The 17674-nt window shown below is 39.1% G+C and overlaps 1 protein-coding gene across 12 annotated transcripts in view; it reads right to left on the reverse strand.

The window, feature by feature from the left end:
• The window catches only part of LOC132828406 (ladinin-1-like), a 157200-nt gene that overhangs the window by 12296 nt on the left and 127230 nt on the right, over positions 1–17674 (reverse strand). For 11 of the 12 annotated variants that reach the window (XM_060845483.1, XM_060845476.1, XM_060845480.1 and 8 more), the window contains 2 exons: positions 15651–15740; positions 12127–12195 (listed from right to left, as the gene is read on the reverse strand). In XM_060845483.1, the coding sequence (XP_060701466.1) occupies positions 12127–12195; positions 15651–15740 (159 nt within the window). The remainder of the gene's footprint in view (positions 1–12126; positions 12196–15650; positions 15741–17674) is intronic. The other variant, XM_060845482.1, reaches the window with a different exon arrangement.

Below are 17674 nucleotides of genomic sequence, written 5' to 3' on the forward strand. Positions count from 1 at the left end.
TTCACGTACTTGTCAAAATGCCTTTCAAATGTTGTAACCATACCCTCACCAACCACTTCCTCTGGCAGCTCATTCCATGTATGAAAAACCCTCTGTGTGAAACAGTTGCTCTTCAGATCCCTTTTAAATGCTTCCCCTCCACCTTAAACCCTATGTGCACTTGTTTTGAACTCCCCTAACTGAGGGAAAAGATCTTTGCTATTTATCTTATCCATACCCCACATGATTTTATAAACCACTATAACAGATCTGGGCATTTTACGGCCCGTGGGCTATATCTGGCCCTTTGGTTGTTCCTGTGGCCCACATGAAGTCAATCTTAAATTAGAACATAAATGAAAAAGTATTTACGCTATGCACGCAATACAACTGTGTTAGCTTTTGTTTTGAAAAGGATGTTTTTTTTAAATTTACGTGTATGTGCATGTGTGTGTGAGAACAGGTAAAAGTGATGCTTGCTGGCGAGCCCTGTAAGTGTAAGCTCACGCCAAGACAAGCTATGTCATATCATACAAAATCACCAGAAACAGTAAACATTTTTCTGATGAAGAGTTTATTAAGGAATGCTTATTGGACTTTGCAGAACTAATATGCCCGGAGAAAAAGGAGGCGTTTGAGAATGTGCCCCTCTCCCGACGCACTGTAACGAGAAGGATTGGGGACATCGCGAGAAATCTGGAGCATCAGCTGCGGCACAGAGCAGTCAACTTTAACACTTTTTCTTTGGCTTTGGATGAGCGCTGAGACATACATAACACAAACCAGCTACTCATCTTCGTACGTGGGATAACTACGGACTTTAAAATCATGGAGAAGCTGGCAGCCATGCTGTCAATGAAAGGAACAACTGGAAGTGATTTGTTCATGGAGATAAATGCATGTTTGGACACGTTGGGACTAAAATGGGACAAGCCGGCTGGTGCGACAACGGATGGTTGTCCAAATCTAAAAGTGGGAAAAAATGTTGGATTCTTAAACAGAATGCAGAATAAAGTGACAGAAATTGACCCTAAACAGAAATTGGTATTTTTGCATTGTATTATACATCAGGAAGTGTTGTGTAAGTCAGTGTTAATAATTAACCACGTGGTTAATGTTGTAACTAAAGTAGTTAACTTCATCAGGGCAATCACAGGCAGTTTGTTGCACTTTTGGAGGAAAATGAGACTGAACATTGTGACATAGGCTACCACACAGCTCTCAGGTGGCTCAGCCTGGGCAAAATGCTGAAAAGTGTATGGGACCTGGAGAGAAGAGATTCAAGATTTCTGTGTGAAGAAAGGGAATGGCATTCCACAGCTTTCAGATGCAGACTGGATTGCAGACCTTGGTTTTGCTGTTGATGTGACTGCATTTATGAATGAACTAAATGTGAAACTGCAGTGCAAGGGCCTTTTTGTGCTTGAAATGTACAACTTGGTGAAGGCTTTGATGAGAAAGTTGCAGCTTCTCTCAAGCCAAATGGGGGACAACATTCTCATGCACTTGCTAACACCGCAGGAAGCCACACCTTTAGCTGGTCACCTCTACAGGTACTCATCTATGTTAGAAGCACTGCATGGTGAATTTCCAAGGCAATTTCAAGACTTTAAAATGGTTGAGAATGAAATGCACATGATCTTTTTCCCCCATTTACATGCAATGTGGAGAATGCATCTAGTGATGTTCAGCTTGAACCCATTGACCTGCAGACTGACACACTTCTGGCAGAGTACTTTAGGTCAGTCTCACTGCTCGATTTTTACTCTTCCCTCAAAGAGGAGAACTTTCCACACATGAGGAGACATGCTCAGAAGATTGTAGTCCTCTTTGGATCTACCTATATATGCAAACAGACATTCTCAGTAATGAAGTTCAACAAATCCAAATACGGATCCTCTATCGCTGGTGATCACCTTTCAGCTGTCCTTCGCATATCCACCTCAGACATTCAACCAGATGCAAGGTTTGTGAAGGTTTGTAGCTCAGGTTGAGGTTTAGGGTGTAGGTTTGCTCGCTGAGCTGTAGGTTTGATATCCAGACGTTTCATTACCTGGCTAGGTAACATCATCAGTGGCAACCTCCAAGTGAAGCAAAGCTGTTGTCCCCTGCTTTCTATTTATATGTTTGTCCTAGATGGGGTTCCTGGGGTTTGTGGTGATGTCATTTCCTGTTCATTTTCTGAGGGGTTGATAGATGGTATCTAGATCTATGTGTTTGTTTATGGCGTTGTGGTTGGAATGCCAGGCCTCTAGGAATTCTCTGGCATGCCTTTGCTTAGCCTGTCCCAGGATAGATGTGCTGTCCCAGTCGAAATGGTGGCTTTTTTCATCCGTGTGTATGGCTATGAGGGAGAGAGGGTCATGTCTTTTTGTGGCTAGCTGGTGTTCGTGTATCCTAGTGGCTAACTTTCTTCCTGGAAGAAAGTTAGCCACCAGAATACACAAACACCAGCTAGCCACAAAAAGACACAACCCTCTCTCCCTCGTAACCCTACTCACGGATGAAAAAAAACACCATTTTGACTGGGACAACACATCTATCCTGGGACAGGCTAAGCAAAGGCATGCCAGAGAATTCTTAGAGGTCTGGCATTCCAACCACAACGCCATAAACAAACACATTGATCGAGATACCATCTATCAACCCCTCAGAAAATGAACAGGAAATGACATCACCACAAACCCCAGGAACTCCATCCAGGAGAAAGATATAAATAGAAAACAGGAGACAACAGCTTCACTTCACTTGGAGGTCACCACTGATGATGTTACCTAGCCAGGTAATGAAACGTCTGGATATCAAACCTACAGCTCAGCGAGCAAACCCCCACCCTAAATTCAACCAGATTTCAATGCACTTGTTCAAGCCCAAAACAGACAGGATTTTTCTCACTAAACAAGTAAAATGAACTGAAAAACATCAAAAGCACTTAGATAGAGTTGTTTGTTGTTTGTAATATTGAACAATGATGAAACAACTTTTCATTATTGGTTTGTGAGATTAACATGTTAAAAATAAAATAAAATTCTGAAATTATTGTTTTTACTGTTTATTTCTTCTATATTTGACCTACTCCACAATTTCATATCTTTATTGTAACGGAATATCCTTATTCTTTTGATTATAAGTTTCAGCGCAAACCTATATAATTTAGTACTTTTTACAATGGGAGAAAATTAATATTGAGCAGAAATACGTTCAACTTATTGTTGGTTCGGCCCTCCAACACAATCTAGGTTTCTCATGTGGCCCCTTGGAAGAATTAATTGCCCACTCCTGCTCTATAAGGTCATCCCTAAACCTTCTAAGCTCTAGAGAAAAAAGCCCCAGCCTATCCAGCCTTTTCTTGTAACTCAAACCCTCCAGTCCTGGTAAAATCTTTGTAAATCTTTTCTGCATCCTCTCCAGTTTAATAATATCCTTCCTATTGCATGGCAACTAAAACTGTATCAGTATTCTAAGTGGCCTCACCAATGTGCTGTACAATTGCAACATGACATCCCAACTCCTATACTCACTGGTCTGAGCAATGAAGGTAAGTGTGCCAAATACCTTCTTCATCTTCCTGTCTACTTGTGATGCAACCTTTAAGGAACCATGTACCTGAATCCCTAGTTCTCACTATTTGATAACACTCTCCAGAGCCCAGCAATAATTATAAATGTTCTGCCTTTGTTTATCTTACCAAAGTACAACACCTCACATTTATCCAAATTAAACTCCATCTGACAGTCCATGGCCATTGGCCCTTTTGTACTTTTAGAAAATCTTCCTCACTGACAAAGGAGCTTTGAAAAATTATGTGTTAAAACTAACACATGCTCCTTATTTTATTCAAACTCAGACAACCATAATCAGCAAGTAGCATAAACAATAAGAATTTATTGTACAGAAGCATGCTGTCAGCAGGTGCTCTATGCCAGCATTAAGTTCCACAGAAGCCTAAAGTATAAGTAAATATTATCACAGAATCTGCTGCTCATGTTGTATACCTGTCTTGTACTGCCAATATTCTGGGAAACTGCTTTATAATTGAAAATGACCTGTTCTGTTACAACTTGTTACAATCTTGGAAACCACCCATGTAACAAAACTAGTCCTTGAAGTGCTGCCAAGCAGTTTTTATTTACAGAAAGTCAAGCTTTGATGACACAGGACAATTAAGGTCCAACCCAAGCCCCAGGAAACACTCCGCATGTTTTTCAAACGTGGGAAAGGCCTCTATTTATAAGCAGAAAATGGCCTGATCTTTCAGGTTCAAAAAGAGAATGGTAGAGGCAAGGGTCCTAATATTGAAAACAAGTTAAGCAAACAAGCTTTTATTTGAAAAACAAATCTGTAAAGAGTGGGGGAGGGGTAAAAACAATCCATTTGTCAAACAGGGTCACTGAGATTCCTTTTTGAGGAACTCAGGCAATATGTGGCAGAGCTCCATGGGCGGTACAGTGGTTATTACCGTGACCTCACAGCACCAGGGAGCCGGGTTCGATTCTAGCCTTGAGTGAGTGTCTGTGTGGAGTTTGCACATTCTCCCCGTGTCTGCGGAGGTTTCTGCCGGTTTCCTCTCTCAGTCCAAAGATGTGCAGGTTAGGGGGATTGGTCATGATACATTGTCTGTAGTAATAGGGATGTGAAGGATAAGCCAGGATAAAGGAGCAGTCATGGGGGATAGGATAGGGAGTTGAGTCTGCGTGGGATGTTCTTCAGAGGATCAACGCAGACCCAACGGATCAAATAGCCTCTTTCCATACTGCAGGGATTCTATGATTCTAACAGCCACACAGGAGTTGACCATATGGGAAGTATTGCACAATGCTGGGCTCCTGCAAACACAACATGAAAATGCTCAATAAACTTAGCAAATCAAGTTGAGGGTATTAGGCCATGACTGTTTATTACTCCAGAATATAAATTGTTTACATTTCACTATTTAAAAAGGAAGGTAGACAAAGATGGGGAATTATAGATCTATTAGCTAAATGTCTGTAGTGGGGAAGATACTTAAATCTATTATCAAAGGAAGAAATAGCCAGGCATCTTGAAAGAAATTGTCCAGTTGGACAGATGCATCATGGGTTCATGAAGGGCAGGTCATGTTTGACAAATCTTTTGGAATTCTATGAAGACATTTCAAGGAAGGTGGACAATGGGGATCTAGTAGATGTAGTGTACCTAGATTTCCAAAAGGTGTTTGAGAAGGTGCCACACAAGAGGCTGCTGCATAAGATAAGGATGCATGGTGTTATGGGTAGTGTATTAGCATGGATAGAGGATTGGTTGACTGACAGGAAGCAAAGAGTGGGGATAAGTGACTAGTGGTGTGCCTCAGAGATCGGTGTTGGGACTGCAATTATTTACAATTTATACAGACAATTTGGAGTTGGGGACCGTGTGTGGTGTCAAAGTTTGCAGATGACATTAAGATGAGTGACAGTGCAAAGTGTGCAGAGGACTGTGAAACTTTGCAGAGGAACATAGATACATTGAGTGAGTGGGCAAAGGTCCAGCAGATGGAATACAATGTTAATAAATGTGAAATCATCCATTTTGGTAGGAGTAACATTAAAAAAGATTATTACTTGAATGGTAAAAAATTGCAGCATGCTGCTATGCAGAGGGATCTGGGTGTCCTTGTGCATGGATCACAGAAGGTTCGTCTGCAGGTACAACAAGTAATTAGGGAGGCAAATGGAATTTTGTCCATCATTGCTAAAGGGTTGAGTTTAAAAGCAGAGAGGTAATGTTGCAGCTGTACAAAGTGCAGCTGTGTACAGTTTTGGTCTCCTTACTTGAGAAAGGATGTAATGGCACTAGAGGGGGTGCGGACGAGATTCACAAGGTTGATTCCAGAGTTGAGGGGGTTAGTTTATGAGGAGAGGCTGAGTAGACTGGGATTATATTCATTGGAATTCAGAAGAATGAGTGGGGGGGGGGGGGGGGCGAATCTTATAGAAACATATAAAATATGAAGGGAATCAATAAAATAGAAATAGAGAGGATGTTGCCACTGGTAGGTGAAACTGAGACAAGAGGGCATGGCCTCAAGATCAGGGGGAGCAGGTTTAGGACTGAATTGAGAAGGAACTTCTTCACTTATAGGGTTGTAATTCTGTGAAATTCCTTGCCCAGGGAAATGGTTGATACAGCTTCAGTAAACACTTGTAAAGCTGGGATAGATTTCTGTTGAAAAATAAAGGAATTAAGGGATAAGGTGAGAGCACGGGTAAGTGGAGCTGAGTCCCATGAAAAGATCAGCCATGATCTTACTGAGTGGCGGATCAGGCTTGAAGGGTTGGAAGGCCTACTCCTGCTCCAAGCTCTTATGTAAATTCTTAAATGCTGTAAATTAATATCCAGGAGATAGTAGAATGCCCTTTACATCCTAGTTCCTACTCAAACTTTTTCTCCACCTACATCCTTGCAAGCATTGAATGGATTACAATTCTACTATCTAATGCAACTTATAATTACATGTAGACACTATATCATCAGCTAAAGTTGCATGCTGATGCTTGGATCTGACTGCACATTGTCTGAACAACTGCAGGTATTACATGTCAGCATTAAAGATCACTCCAGTAAATGAGTCCCAACTCTATACAAGCTGGGGCAAGCTTTTGTGCATCAAAATCTGGATAATAACAGCATAACCAGAAAACTTTTTTTTGTCACAATACTCAGCCTATTCAAATGTATCATGTGAAATCAATTCAAATGGAAATAAAGTATAGAACCCATTCAGGTATGGCTTGAAATGTACACAACGTAATGATTTTAATTTTTAAAAAATGCAGCATTTCACTGTTAATGTTCAGACATTTTATCTGCTCTAAACTGCACAATGGCTGAATGGTTAACACTGCTCCCTCACAGTGCCAGGGATCTGGTTCTGATTCCTGCCTAAGGCGACTGCCTGTGTACACATTCTCCTCATGTCTGTGTGGGTTTCTCCAGGTGCTCCAGTTTCCTCCCACAGTCCAAAAGTGTGCAGGAAGGGTAGACTGGCCATGCCAAATTGCCCATAGTGTTCAGGATGTGTAGGCTAGGTGCATTAGTCAGGGTAAATGTTGAGTAATAGGGTACAGGAACGGATCTGGGTGGGACACTCTTCAGAGGGTCAGTGTGGACTTGTTGGGCCAAATGGCCTGTTTTCACACTGTAGGAATTCTAATTGTAATAACATCAATTAACAATGACTTTACAACTTTCCTTGTTTAAATTTCTTGCCTCCCTTTCTGCTTTCAAATGCACGCAGCCAGTTTGAAGGTGCACCCAAAATAAAAAAAAATCAAATACACTTCAGATTGAACTTGGATCAATTTCAGTAGTTTATATAAAGACTAAACTAGAGGCACAGACAAATAACACTTCAAAAACAGCCAAGTAAGCCATTGAATACCTTATAGCTACAGGGCAATCCAAATGACAATTTAATGTACCTTCCTCTCTGAACTCATTAAATAAAACAACCTCTCTTATAATGAAACATGTTAATAGTCAAATTTTCTCAAGCAACAACAGTGGACAAATATGGCCTGCTGCAGATCAAGTTGAGTGGTTTATTTTCTGAAGGGACTTGAACATAGAGTGGCATAATAAAAATTCAGAACCAATAAAAAAGAAATAAGATGTGGGGAAAGATTATGCTGTATCTCTTCTTTGACTGTTCTCACAGGAGAAGTTAATGTTTGAATACCATAGATGACTATTAACAGGTGGACCCTCAGACCGCAATCTATAACCAACAGCAACTTTTGGAATGAAGCCAGCCATTCTCTAAAATGGCAATGCCCTCTCATGCTTCATCAGCTGTTCATGTGAAGGCTTGAGTCAACAAAGCACACTTGCTGCACACATCTACGCACAGCTGGTTGATTGATATTCAATACTGAGAGCTTGAAATGATCCTGCTGCATTGAGTGTGACTAACTTGTCCAGAAACTGGCAGCACTGTGGGCCTATTATGGAAAATAGCTCTAGATATGGATGCAGCATATCTCTAAACGCTTTCCTGGTGAATTAAATCCACTGTGGACAGTCTCATCTGAGAAGTCTATGTGCGAGTGTATCTAATTCTGTCATGGCTGCACCAACAACTGGGTGCAGCTTGGTTAATCTAGCATTCTATATCCAGCTCCCCTCTTCAGCTCAGAAGGAGGCCTTAATGGAACCTGTAACAGAAAATCCGCTGTGCCAATACGAATAGGCTATAGACAACATTAGAAATATTATCACAAAGAACTTTTAAAGACTTCTTAAAGGAAAAAAAAGTGAAAGGTTGAAATGATACCCTATCAATATGCTGATTCATTACTAGTCTACTAAGTGGAGCCAAGTCAAACTGACTGCTAGGTCTAGATGGTCAGTTAAACTAAGCAATACAAATAATACAAACCACATAAAATTATTTGAATTACACATTTGCCTTTCAATCATGTATCCACCCACAAGCTATTAAAAAAAATTTCAGTACCATAACATTTTATGAGATAATTTGCAATCTTTTATGCTTAAAATCAAGCAAACGTTGCTCAGTATTTTAATGTAAGTGTATTACAAACTGTTAGATCTGGCCTTAAAGAGTGACCTCTAATCTGTCCTTACTTGTTAGTAAAACACCAACTGTTCACAAGCCTCAGCATACCATGTGAAGTTGTGTATTCACAATAAGTTGAGCTCTCAGCTGCTCATGGTCTTTCATGTGACAATGTAAACTGAGCAAAAGAAACGTAAGCACCTTGTAACTCTATGCTCTGGACTGTGTACGATCTATTGATCAAGAAGGTTTTTCTTTGCTGTGATGTAGCTTGTGCAGGTCATTGGAAAGTTATGCACACGTTGAAAAACAGTATTTTGTAGTCCTCAACAATGTTAAAGAACCTCAGTAAAGTGGAATTTAAACTTATACAACACATTGTACATCCTCTGGATGTCTCAAAGTGCTTAAGAGCCAACAAATTACTTTTAAATTGCAGTCACTCCTTTACCATGGTAATGTTTCATAAATAATAAATCAAGAATTACCTAAATAATAAGTTAATCTGGAAATATTCAGCAAGTCTGCCTGCACATGGAGAAAAAGGAATAAATTTAGGAGGCTGAATTTTCCAGGGGTATCAGGATGCTATGAGAGTTCCTGAGCCCACTGTTGTTATTGAGAGGCTTCTACAACACTTTAGGTGAAGCAGAAAATTAGCTGGCTGTCCCTTTACTGTCTGATTACAGATGGCAAGTGACTCCTCCAGGTTGGAGACCCAATGAGAAGACCTAGACCACTGACTGACCTGCAGTCTGACCAAGAGATGCAAGGCACTGCTAAGTCAGAAAGGTGACCTTGAGGATGCCTTAAAATGTAGCAACTCTCAGAAAACTTAAAAACTGAAAGAAGGCCAACTAAAGAAAACCCTCCAGGGAATGCGTTTGGTTGTGGCTTTAGGATAATTGTGGCTCATTTATTGAGCTGGTGAGAGAGGGCGCTGTTGCCCTTCAGTCGGTTGTGGAGAGGCTGCCTCCTGGTTGCTGTCTGGCTCTGGACTCCATTTTTAAGGATTTAATGCTCACAGTAACTCCCTTCTGACTTGCCTTTTAGTCACACATAAAGCCAGGCAGTTTTTTAACGCTGATCAGCAGTGATCAATGCCATCATTTTGCAGCAGCATCTGTGCCAAACATATTACAAGAACAGCAACCAAAAGGCCATATCTCAAACTCTAAGGGTAGTAGTCATCGGTCAAGTCAAGGAAGATCCCTTCCAGTCATGATGTGGAGAAGCTGGTGTTGGACTGGGGTGGACAAAAGTTAAAAATGACATAACACCAGGTTATAGTCTAAAGGGTTTATGTGGAAGTATTAGCTTCCAGAGCGCCGCTCCGTCATCAGGTAACTAGGGGGCAGGATCAGAAGACACTGAATTTATAATAAAAGGTCACAGTGTCATACAATTGAAATGATATATTGAACAACTAGATTGCTGTTAAGTCTTTTGTCTTTGGGTTGCAGGTTTTGGTTCATTACTGTGTAAATCTCAGAACTTTTTTTAAGTCACATTCTCAAGATAACTTAAGGCTTTATAAAAATAACATGACTTTTTAGCAGATTGTGTGTCATATGCATGCACGCACACACACACAGACACACACACAAGTCTATGGTGTGAATTTGCATTTGCAGAATTGTATTTGCAGATACATTCTATGTTTACTCAAAAAGCACACAACCTGCAGGCAGTTCATCCATATAACATGTTATAAAACTCCTGCTTCGGAAATAGAAAGAGTCTGACTCAAGATTGGGATACTGGCAGACTCTAACCTCAAACCTTTAATACATTGTCTCAGTTGAGATGTCACTTTTTTTATAAAGCCTTAAGTTATCTCGAGAATGTGACTTAAAATGTTCTGGGATTGATATATTAACAAAATGAAACCTGCGACCCAGTCTAAAAGATGAAAGACTTAACAGCAATCGAGGTTTGTTCAATATATCATTTCAATTGCATGACACTGTGATCTTTTACTATAAATTCAGTGTCTAATGATCCTGCTCCACAGCTACCTGATGAAGGAACAGCGCTCCGAAAGCTAATACTTCCAAATAAACTGTTTCAGGACTTCTGGAAATCCTGACACAGGAAATCAAGGTTAGCCTCCGATATCAGTCCATGGGCTCAGAGAAAGCCATTTGGCTGCTTGCAGCTGTCATATTCAGGGGGTCCATGTCACCTCAGTCTAGGGTATGGGTCACAATCAACCCTGACGATCCAGGGATTCACGATAAGTCAGAGAGCTACACAGAGATCAGTCAAGTGTCCAGTTAGTTCATGGAGTTGGGGTTGTCAGCTCAAGTCATTTAAAGAGGTGGGCAATTGTCAGCACTGGGAGTCCATCCACTGATAACCAAGGTGGGGTTATCAAACATCATTGTTGTTGGAGAGAAGATGGAGAACTCAATCATGGGGCTTGCAGGCAGCATGTTGAGAGGCAGAAAAAATAATAACTATAAAAAGGAGAGTACTCAACATATAAATGGTTCATTTATAAGGAATAATGCAGGAGAGGGGGCTCATTGACATTTGGCATTACTCTTGATGTAACGTAGGTAGGTGAAATGTTGACTTAAATACCTGTGGCTGAAGGACTGCATTGGAGGGAAAGCATAACCTGTTCACACCTGAAAACAAAGTCAAAAACAGTTGTACTGAAGGTTCAGAGCTCTTCAGCCAAAAGATTTGGACAGAATGACAGGAGAGCGACGGAGAAAGAGAAAGAGAGATGTCTCATACAGACAGAAAAGTGTGCATTAATACAGGAGGAAAGATGATCTCCATTCGAAGAGATAGAACCCACAGCAATCTAAATAATCCAGAAGATGGGGGGTGGTGGTGGTTGCAGGTGCAGGGGGGAGTGGGGCTGATGTGGGGCCTCTCTGCTGTTTTTTAGTTTGGGATTTCTCTGGAAATTGGGAGAACTGTTTTTTGTTGATTACTTAGCAAAACAAGGAGAAGTGAACTTGATGAAAGCTGGAAGCAAATTAAAACTGATTCTTGTGGAAATTATAATTGTGCTGAAACCAGAACATAATGTATAACTAGCTTCTTTTTAAAAGTAAAATTTCTTTTTAATCAAGGTAGAAGTTATAGAGGGATATCTTTTCTAAAGATTAGTACAGTAGTTGCCTACTCAGTAGTGTTAAGTTGATGTTGATTTTAGTTTGTTTGGTGCAGTGAAATTTTCTTGCATAATTCCTTTAAATTGGTCACTGGAAATTCAAATCCCAAATCTCAAAAGGTTGTTGTTCATTAGTGAGGTGATAACATTGGCTTAAATATTTTCTCAAGTGTTCATTAATCATACATTTCATCAACAATTCTCCACTAAAATTCTGACATGGATATTTTTAAGTATTTATGTTCACAGATACCTGGATTTACTTGACCTGATACTTTCACATTAATTATTCAAACATCAACCAATTGAGGAAGCCACTGGAAATCCATTTGTTAAAGGCCAAAAAGTATTAGCATTGTTGTTTTAAAGATTACGACATAGGGAGATAAATGATGGCACTATTAATTCAAAGTATAATGAGTATCCTTAATTATATACATTAAATATTTATTTGAAATCTTCATTTTGATTTTGTTACCTTTTCAAGAGAATCAGCTTTGTTCTCCCACAGATTGCGTTTGTTGGCTACATCTCCTGGTCTGATATCCTGAAAACACAAATCAACATAGTTTAGCTTTGTGTACCAATTCACAACACCATTCCAATACTGGGAATCTTTTTGGTTAATGAACAAAGTAAGCATCATCAACTGCATTTGTTGTGTAGTGCTGTAACTTTTTTTTTCCCAATGGCAGTGTTCTTTTTGTAAGTGTTTTTTAAAACTCTAGATTTTAATTAGTTCTTTTCTGGCAGTACGTCCACTAAAGTGATTTGTTTCTGTGTGTTTTTCTCCAGTATTTCAACAGACTTCTGTTAGCTTCTGTAAGCAAGCCAACCTCCCATCCATTGACTCCATCTCCATTTCTCACTGCCCCAAGAATGCAGTCAATATCATCAAAAACCCCTGCCACCCCTGTTAAAATCTCTTCCAACCTCTTCCATCGGACAGAAGATACAAAAGCTGGAACACATGAACCAATAGACTCCAAAACAGCTTCATCCCTGCAGTTATTAGACTTCTGAGAGGACCTCTCAAATTTAAAATTTAATGTTGATCTCACTCTTTGTGTACTTTCCGTATAACCATGGCATTGTATTTTTCATTCTGGATGTAGGTTCGCTCATTAAGCTGAAAGGTTCATTTCCAGACATTTCATTACCTTACTAGGTAACATCTTCAGTAGACCTCACGTGAAGCAATGCTGAAAATTCCTGCTTTCTATTTATAAGTTTGGGTTGCTTTGGGTTGGTGATGTCATTTCCTGTGGTGAAGTCACTTGCTGTTCCTTTTCTTGGGGGTGGTAGATGGGGTCTAACTCGATGTGTTTATTGATTGAGCTCCGGTTGGAATGCCATGCTTCTAGGAATTCTCGTGCGTGTCTTTGTTTGGCTTGTCCTAGGATGGATATATTGTCCCAGTCGAAGTGGTGTCCTTCCTCATCCGTATGTGAGGATACTAGTAAGAGGGTCACGTCTTTTTGTGCCTAGTTGGTGTTCATGTATCTGGTGGCTAGCTTTCTGCCTGTTTGTCCAATGTAGTGTTTGTTACAGTCCTTGCACAGTATTTTGTAAATGATGTTAGTTTTGCTCATTGTCTGTATAGGGTCTTTCATGTTCATTAGCTGCTGTTTGAGTGATGGTGGGTTTGTGGGCGACCATGATGCCAAGGGAAGCATGATTTCTCTTCCCCTAGGTGTTCAATAGTGTGAGGGATCTGTCAGAATGGAAGTCCAGCTCCACATGTCTGAAGGAGCCCTGATTTCCTGTCAGAAATGGAGAGCTCTTTTGCGGCATAAACAAGGAGCAGTGTGTCATCTATCTGTGTTTGTCACTCCTTGGTAAATCCAGTCTGCCAAGCCCTATACAGACGAGAGATACTGCAGGAAGATATCACAGCATGATAGATGCTGTAGAAATGTTGAAAAGAATATTAAAGTCAGAGATTATACAGCACAGTTTGAAATAATAAACTTGGTTCACTGTAGACATTTTGCAATTTGAGGATGGCCCAATCACTTCATGGCCAATTTACATATTTTTGGGACTCATTGGAAGAGTTTTGTTCAGATTTCTTTTTAAGTGAGAACAAAGTGGGTGGGAACTCAAGATGGCACAGTCGCGCCATGCAATGATGTTCGAGATGAGAAATAAAGTTGAAAGTCATTGTCGACAGCTCTCAAGTAATGCCATACCTCATTATCCTGATATTGTAAAGAGTCAACAAAAGAGGACAGCAAGCTTCACAGGAGTACCTTTGATGATGGATAAGATGTGATAGTTGTACTTGAAGCCAGAGAGCATTGTTAAGTCAAGAAATTTGGCAGTAAAAGCAAGTCTAAAAGGTAAAACCACAAAAAAAGTTAAGAAGTGATACTTGTCAGTAAGACTAGAGAGAAATACAGTCATTGAATTCCTGCAGAGTGAAAGCAGGCCATTTGGTCCATTGAGTCACACTGACCCTCTGAAGTGCATCCCACCCAGACCACACCCCTACCCTAGCCCTGTAACCCTGCAATTTCCATGGCTAATCCACCTAGCCTGCACATCCCTGGACACTGTTGACAATCCAATGAATCTGTGCACCTTTGAACTGTGGAAGGAAACTCATGCAGACACAGGAAGAATGTGCTAACAGTTTTGAGGGTGGATTCAAATCCGGGTCCCTTGCGCTATGATGCAGCAGTGCTAACCACTGAGCCGCTGTACCACCCCAGTGAAAATAAAGAAACTGTAGTTTTGAAGAACAGTGATTTTTTTTCCCTGCTTTACTGAATTCAGTCATTACAAATATGTGAGCACAGGGAATTTTATGAAAACTTGCACTGGTTTGGCATTTCTCAAATCATTGAGACATTTAGCTATTATTACTTGTAAAATGTAGTCACTATCTTGATGGTTAGTTAAGAAGGAAGAAATAGCAGAATATATTTTCAAATAGAAAATGGACTGCAACAGCATAGACAGATCGTTCTCAGATAAACATTAGAACTCAAATTTTGAAAAGCACAAGTTTAAACCTGTTTGTGTAGAAGAAACACTATTGAAACAGAGACAGTACCTGAAAACTGGCAGGAATAATGAGGAAGTAAAATATCTGAATTAATCACTCATATGCATTTCCCATCAATTATAAAAAGAAAGCGTCACTGAAATTTTCATGTCAGAACTTAATGGTCTTTTGTGCCATGTCCTTTGAATGGAAAGAAAAATCTGTGATGTATTTTAAATGCTATGGACACTAAATAAGCTTACAACCACTGGAATAATCACCGAAATATACAAAATGGCAAAAATGAAACTGCACAGTTGTAATAAAAAGAATATGTGATAATTGGATCTTTTCTGGCAAATTTTAAATAAGTGTTTAAATAACAATTAGATTGTGGACTAATTCAGTTATTGATCATACATTGCTTGATTAGGATGCTAATCATTGTTTGTTACCTGATTATGGAATCTGTATTGATTAATCATTGACTTTGTTTGATTGCACCATTCTTCTGAGTTAACTCTCCTTGTTGCTCTAGTTTTCTGTTTTCTTCAAAGTCTTTGCTTTTTTCTTCTTTCTTCACATTTCCTCAGCTTTTCTGTTTTCATTGCTTGTTTTCATTTATTTCTACTGACATTTCTATCTCTTTCCAATCTTTCCATTCCATTCACGCCTCATGTTTTTCTATGACTTGACTTACGATGGCTTGAAACTCAGACAGCACTAATACTTATGTAAATATTGTGACTGGTTGTGTTGGTAATATAGAATAAATATGATAATGTAGCAAAATTAGTGGACATTTTAGGTACTGTTGTTAGATCTGATTCTCCAAAATAATGTTCGAGGCATTCAGTGAAAATCATTTTGTAATCTGTCTTTCTAATTGAAACAAAGATGTACTTTAAGTCTTACCTTAATATAAAAGACAAATGATGGAACTTTCATGGACCAGCATCATTAGAAGCAATAATTATGAAATGGAGAAAAAATGAACAGCCTAAGATCGCTACCTTACATCCAAATGTTTTTCTGGATTCTTGAGCTCTAGTGACCCATTGGTTGATGCGAACAGCAACCCTCACATAAAGGCCTACTGCTTCCTATCATTATAGATAATGATAGAATTAGATGCAATGGTACAGTTAATGCAACCTAATAGAAGCCACTTAGTGTGATCATTAATATGTGGAACTGGTCAGTTGGTGCGATTCTTTGTGAAATGACTTTTAACAAGTAAGGTATGGTTAAGTTTTTCATATGATCCCCTTTCCTTGTGAAATTGACCATTGCGAAAAACCCATGACCACTCAACTTTGCATATGCTTTAGGTTTTTACCCAAGGGCTATGCACAGAAATGTTCTAAAGTTAAAAGTAACAGTAAGTGAAACAAATAAAATATGTAATGCCATAGTCTATTGCAACTCAATTGAAATCAATATACTTTCACAGCATTGTATCTGTAATTTTCATATCAACTCCAAAGTTCCTATGGGTGATCACACCAAGCGGCTTCAACCATCACTCAGCTACACCTCATGCTCTTTGCTGTACTTTATAAAACAAATTCCAGTGACACAGATCTATGTCAGACCTGTACAGTGTAACATGCAACATGCTCTGATACCTTTCTTCATTTTAACAGCCAAATAGGAAGTGTGTTGTTGGCAAATATGGTTGCGAGAGTTATGGTGCAAACAATTAGTTAAACGTTAAAGTTAGCATTGAAGCTTCTCCAGTAAATAGGCAATCAGTTCAGATGTGTTTTCACAAATACTATGGTAAAAAAAATCGATAACAATATATTAATAAGTCACAGTATTTAATGCAAAATTGATATTCTGTTTATTTCCGTCCAAACTACTGTTATCTTTTCAGTCAACCATAACATTGTCTGGTTTCTGTTGTTACCAAAGACTGATTGAATCCACATTGACTTGAATGTAACACTGACTGTGAGGATTAAGGCAGCTACATATGTAACATGAGATCCACCACAATCAATATTCTGGATTTAAATGTCATTCCAATTTTCTCCAGGCATGGTTTAGAGGTAATACTTTTGCCTCTCAGCACTAACGTAAAGAATTTAAGTCCCATCTTAAACCTCTATCCAGTAGTGAAGCAGGACTATCTGTATTCACACATGTAGCTTCCAGTTCTCAAGTACTCCAGTACACCAAGGGTCCAACTGACATACCTACACTGAATGTCAGTACAATTCTTTGCATACTCAGGATCATCCAGAATATGCTATCTAAATGTAGCGTCACATCTAATGTTGGACAATACACTTTGCAGACATAAGGAACATGTACAAAATTTTTGACCACCATTTGCTTGTTTACATCTCAATGGAATGTCTTGAATCAATCTGAATCAAGATGCCTGATATAAAATTTAAAGTCTGGCAGTTAACGGTCAATCGTGTTTAATTGGTGCATTCTCCATGTCAACACCACTGCCAATCAGAATACTTTTCTCAGGATGTATAACATTGCTTTTCCCATTAAATTGGTATTCTTTTCACTTATTCTGATGAGTACAAGATGAAAAATCTTAACAAATGTGATTTTTTCAGCAACAGTCTATAAATGTATATTTTTATCTTCCCTGTCAGTTTCAAATCTGGTTTAAAAGGAAATCATTTTACTTAAAAGGTGAAAACCCCTCAGGGATGCCCTTCTGGAAGATCTGGATAACACTACAATTAATTTCCTTTTATAATTTTATGTTGGATTGAAGTAATATTTTATGATTATGTCTTAGCCATTAACCAGCCCAGTTTGAATTTCTTTAATTGCCTTACTCAGCAATCAGAGTTAAAAGAGGGCTAAGTGTCACAGTCACAGTAGATGCCTAGGCGTTGGCTTGTCTGGTACAAAACAAACAGCACATTTGTTTTAATTAAACTCAATGCAATTTAAGGCCTTTATCAGTTTTAAGGAAATGACCAAATATTTGATTGCAGCAGCTGGAACTTTATAAGAACTTAAACTCAAAAAAAAGAATCAAGTTGATGATCCAAAGTTCACA

The sequence above is a fragment of the Hemiscyllium ocellatum genome, chromosome 26 (genome assembly GCF_020745735.1).
Source record: "Hemiscyllium ocellatum isolate sHemOce1 chromosome 26, sHemOce1.pat.X.cur, whole genome shotgun sequence".
Classification (NCBI taxonomy): domain Eukaryota; kingdom Metazoa; phylum Chordata; class Chondrichthyes; order Orectolobiformes; family Hemiscylliidae; genus Hemiscyllium; species Hemiscyllium ocellatum.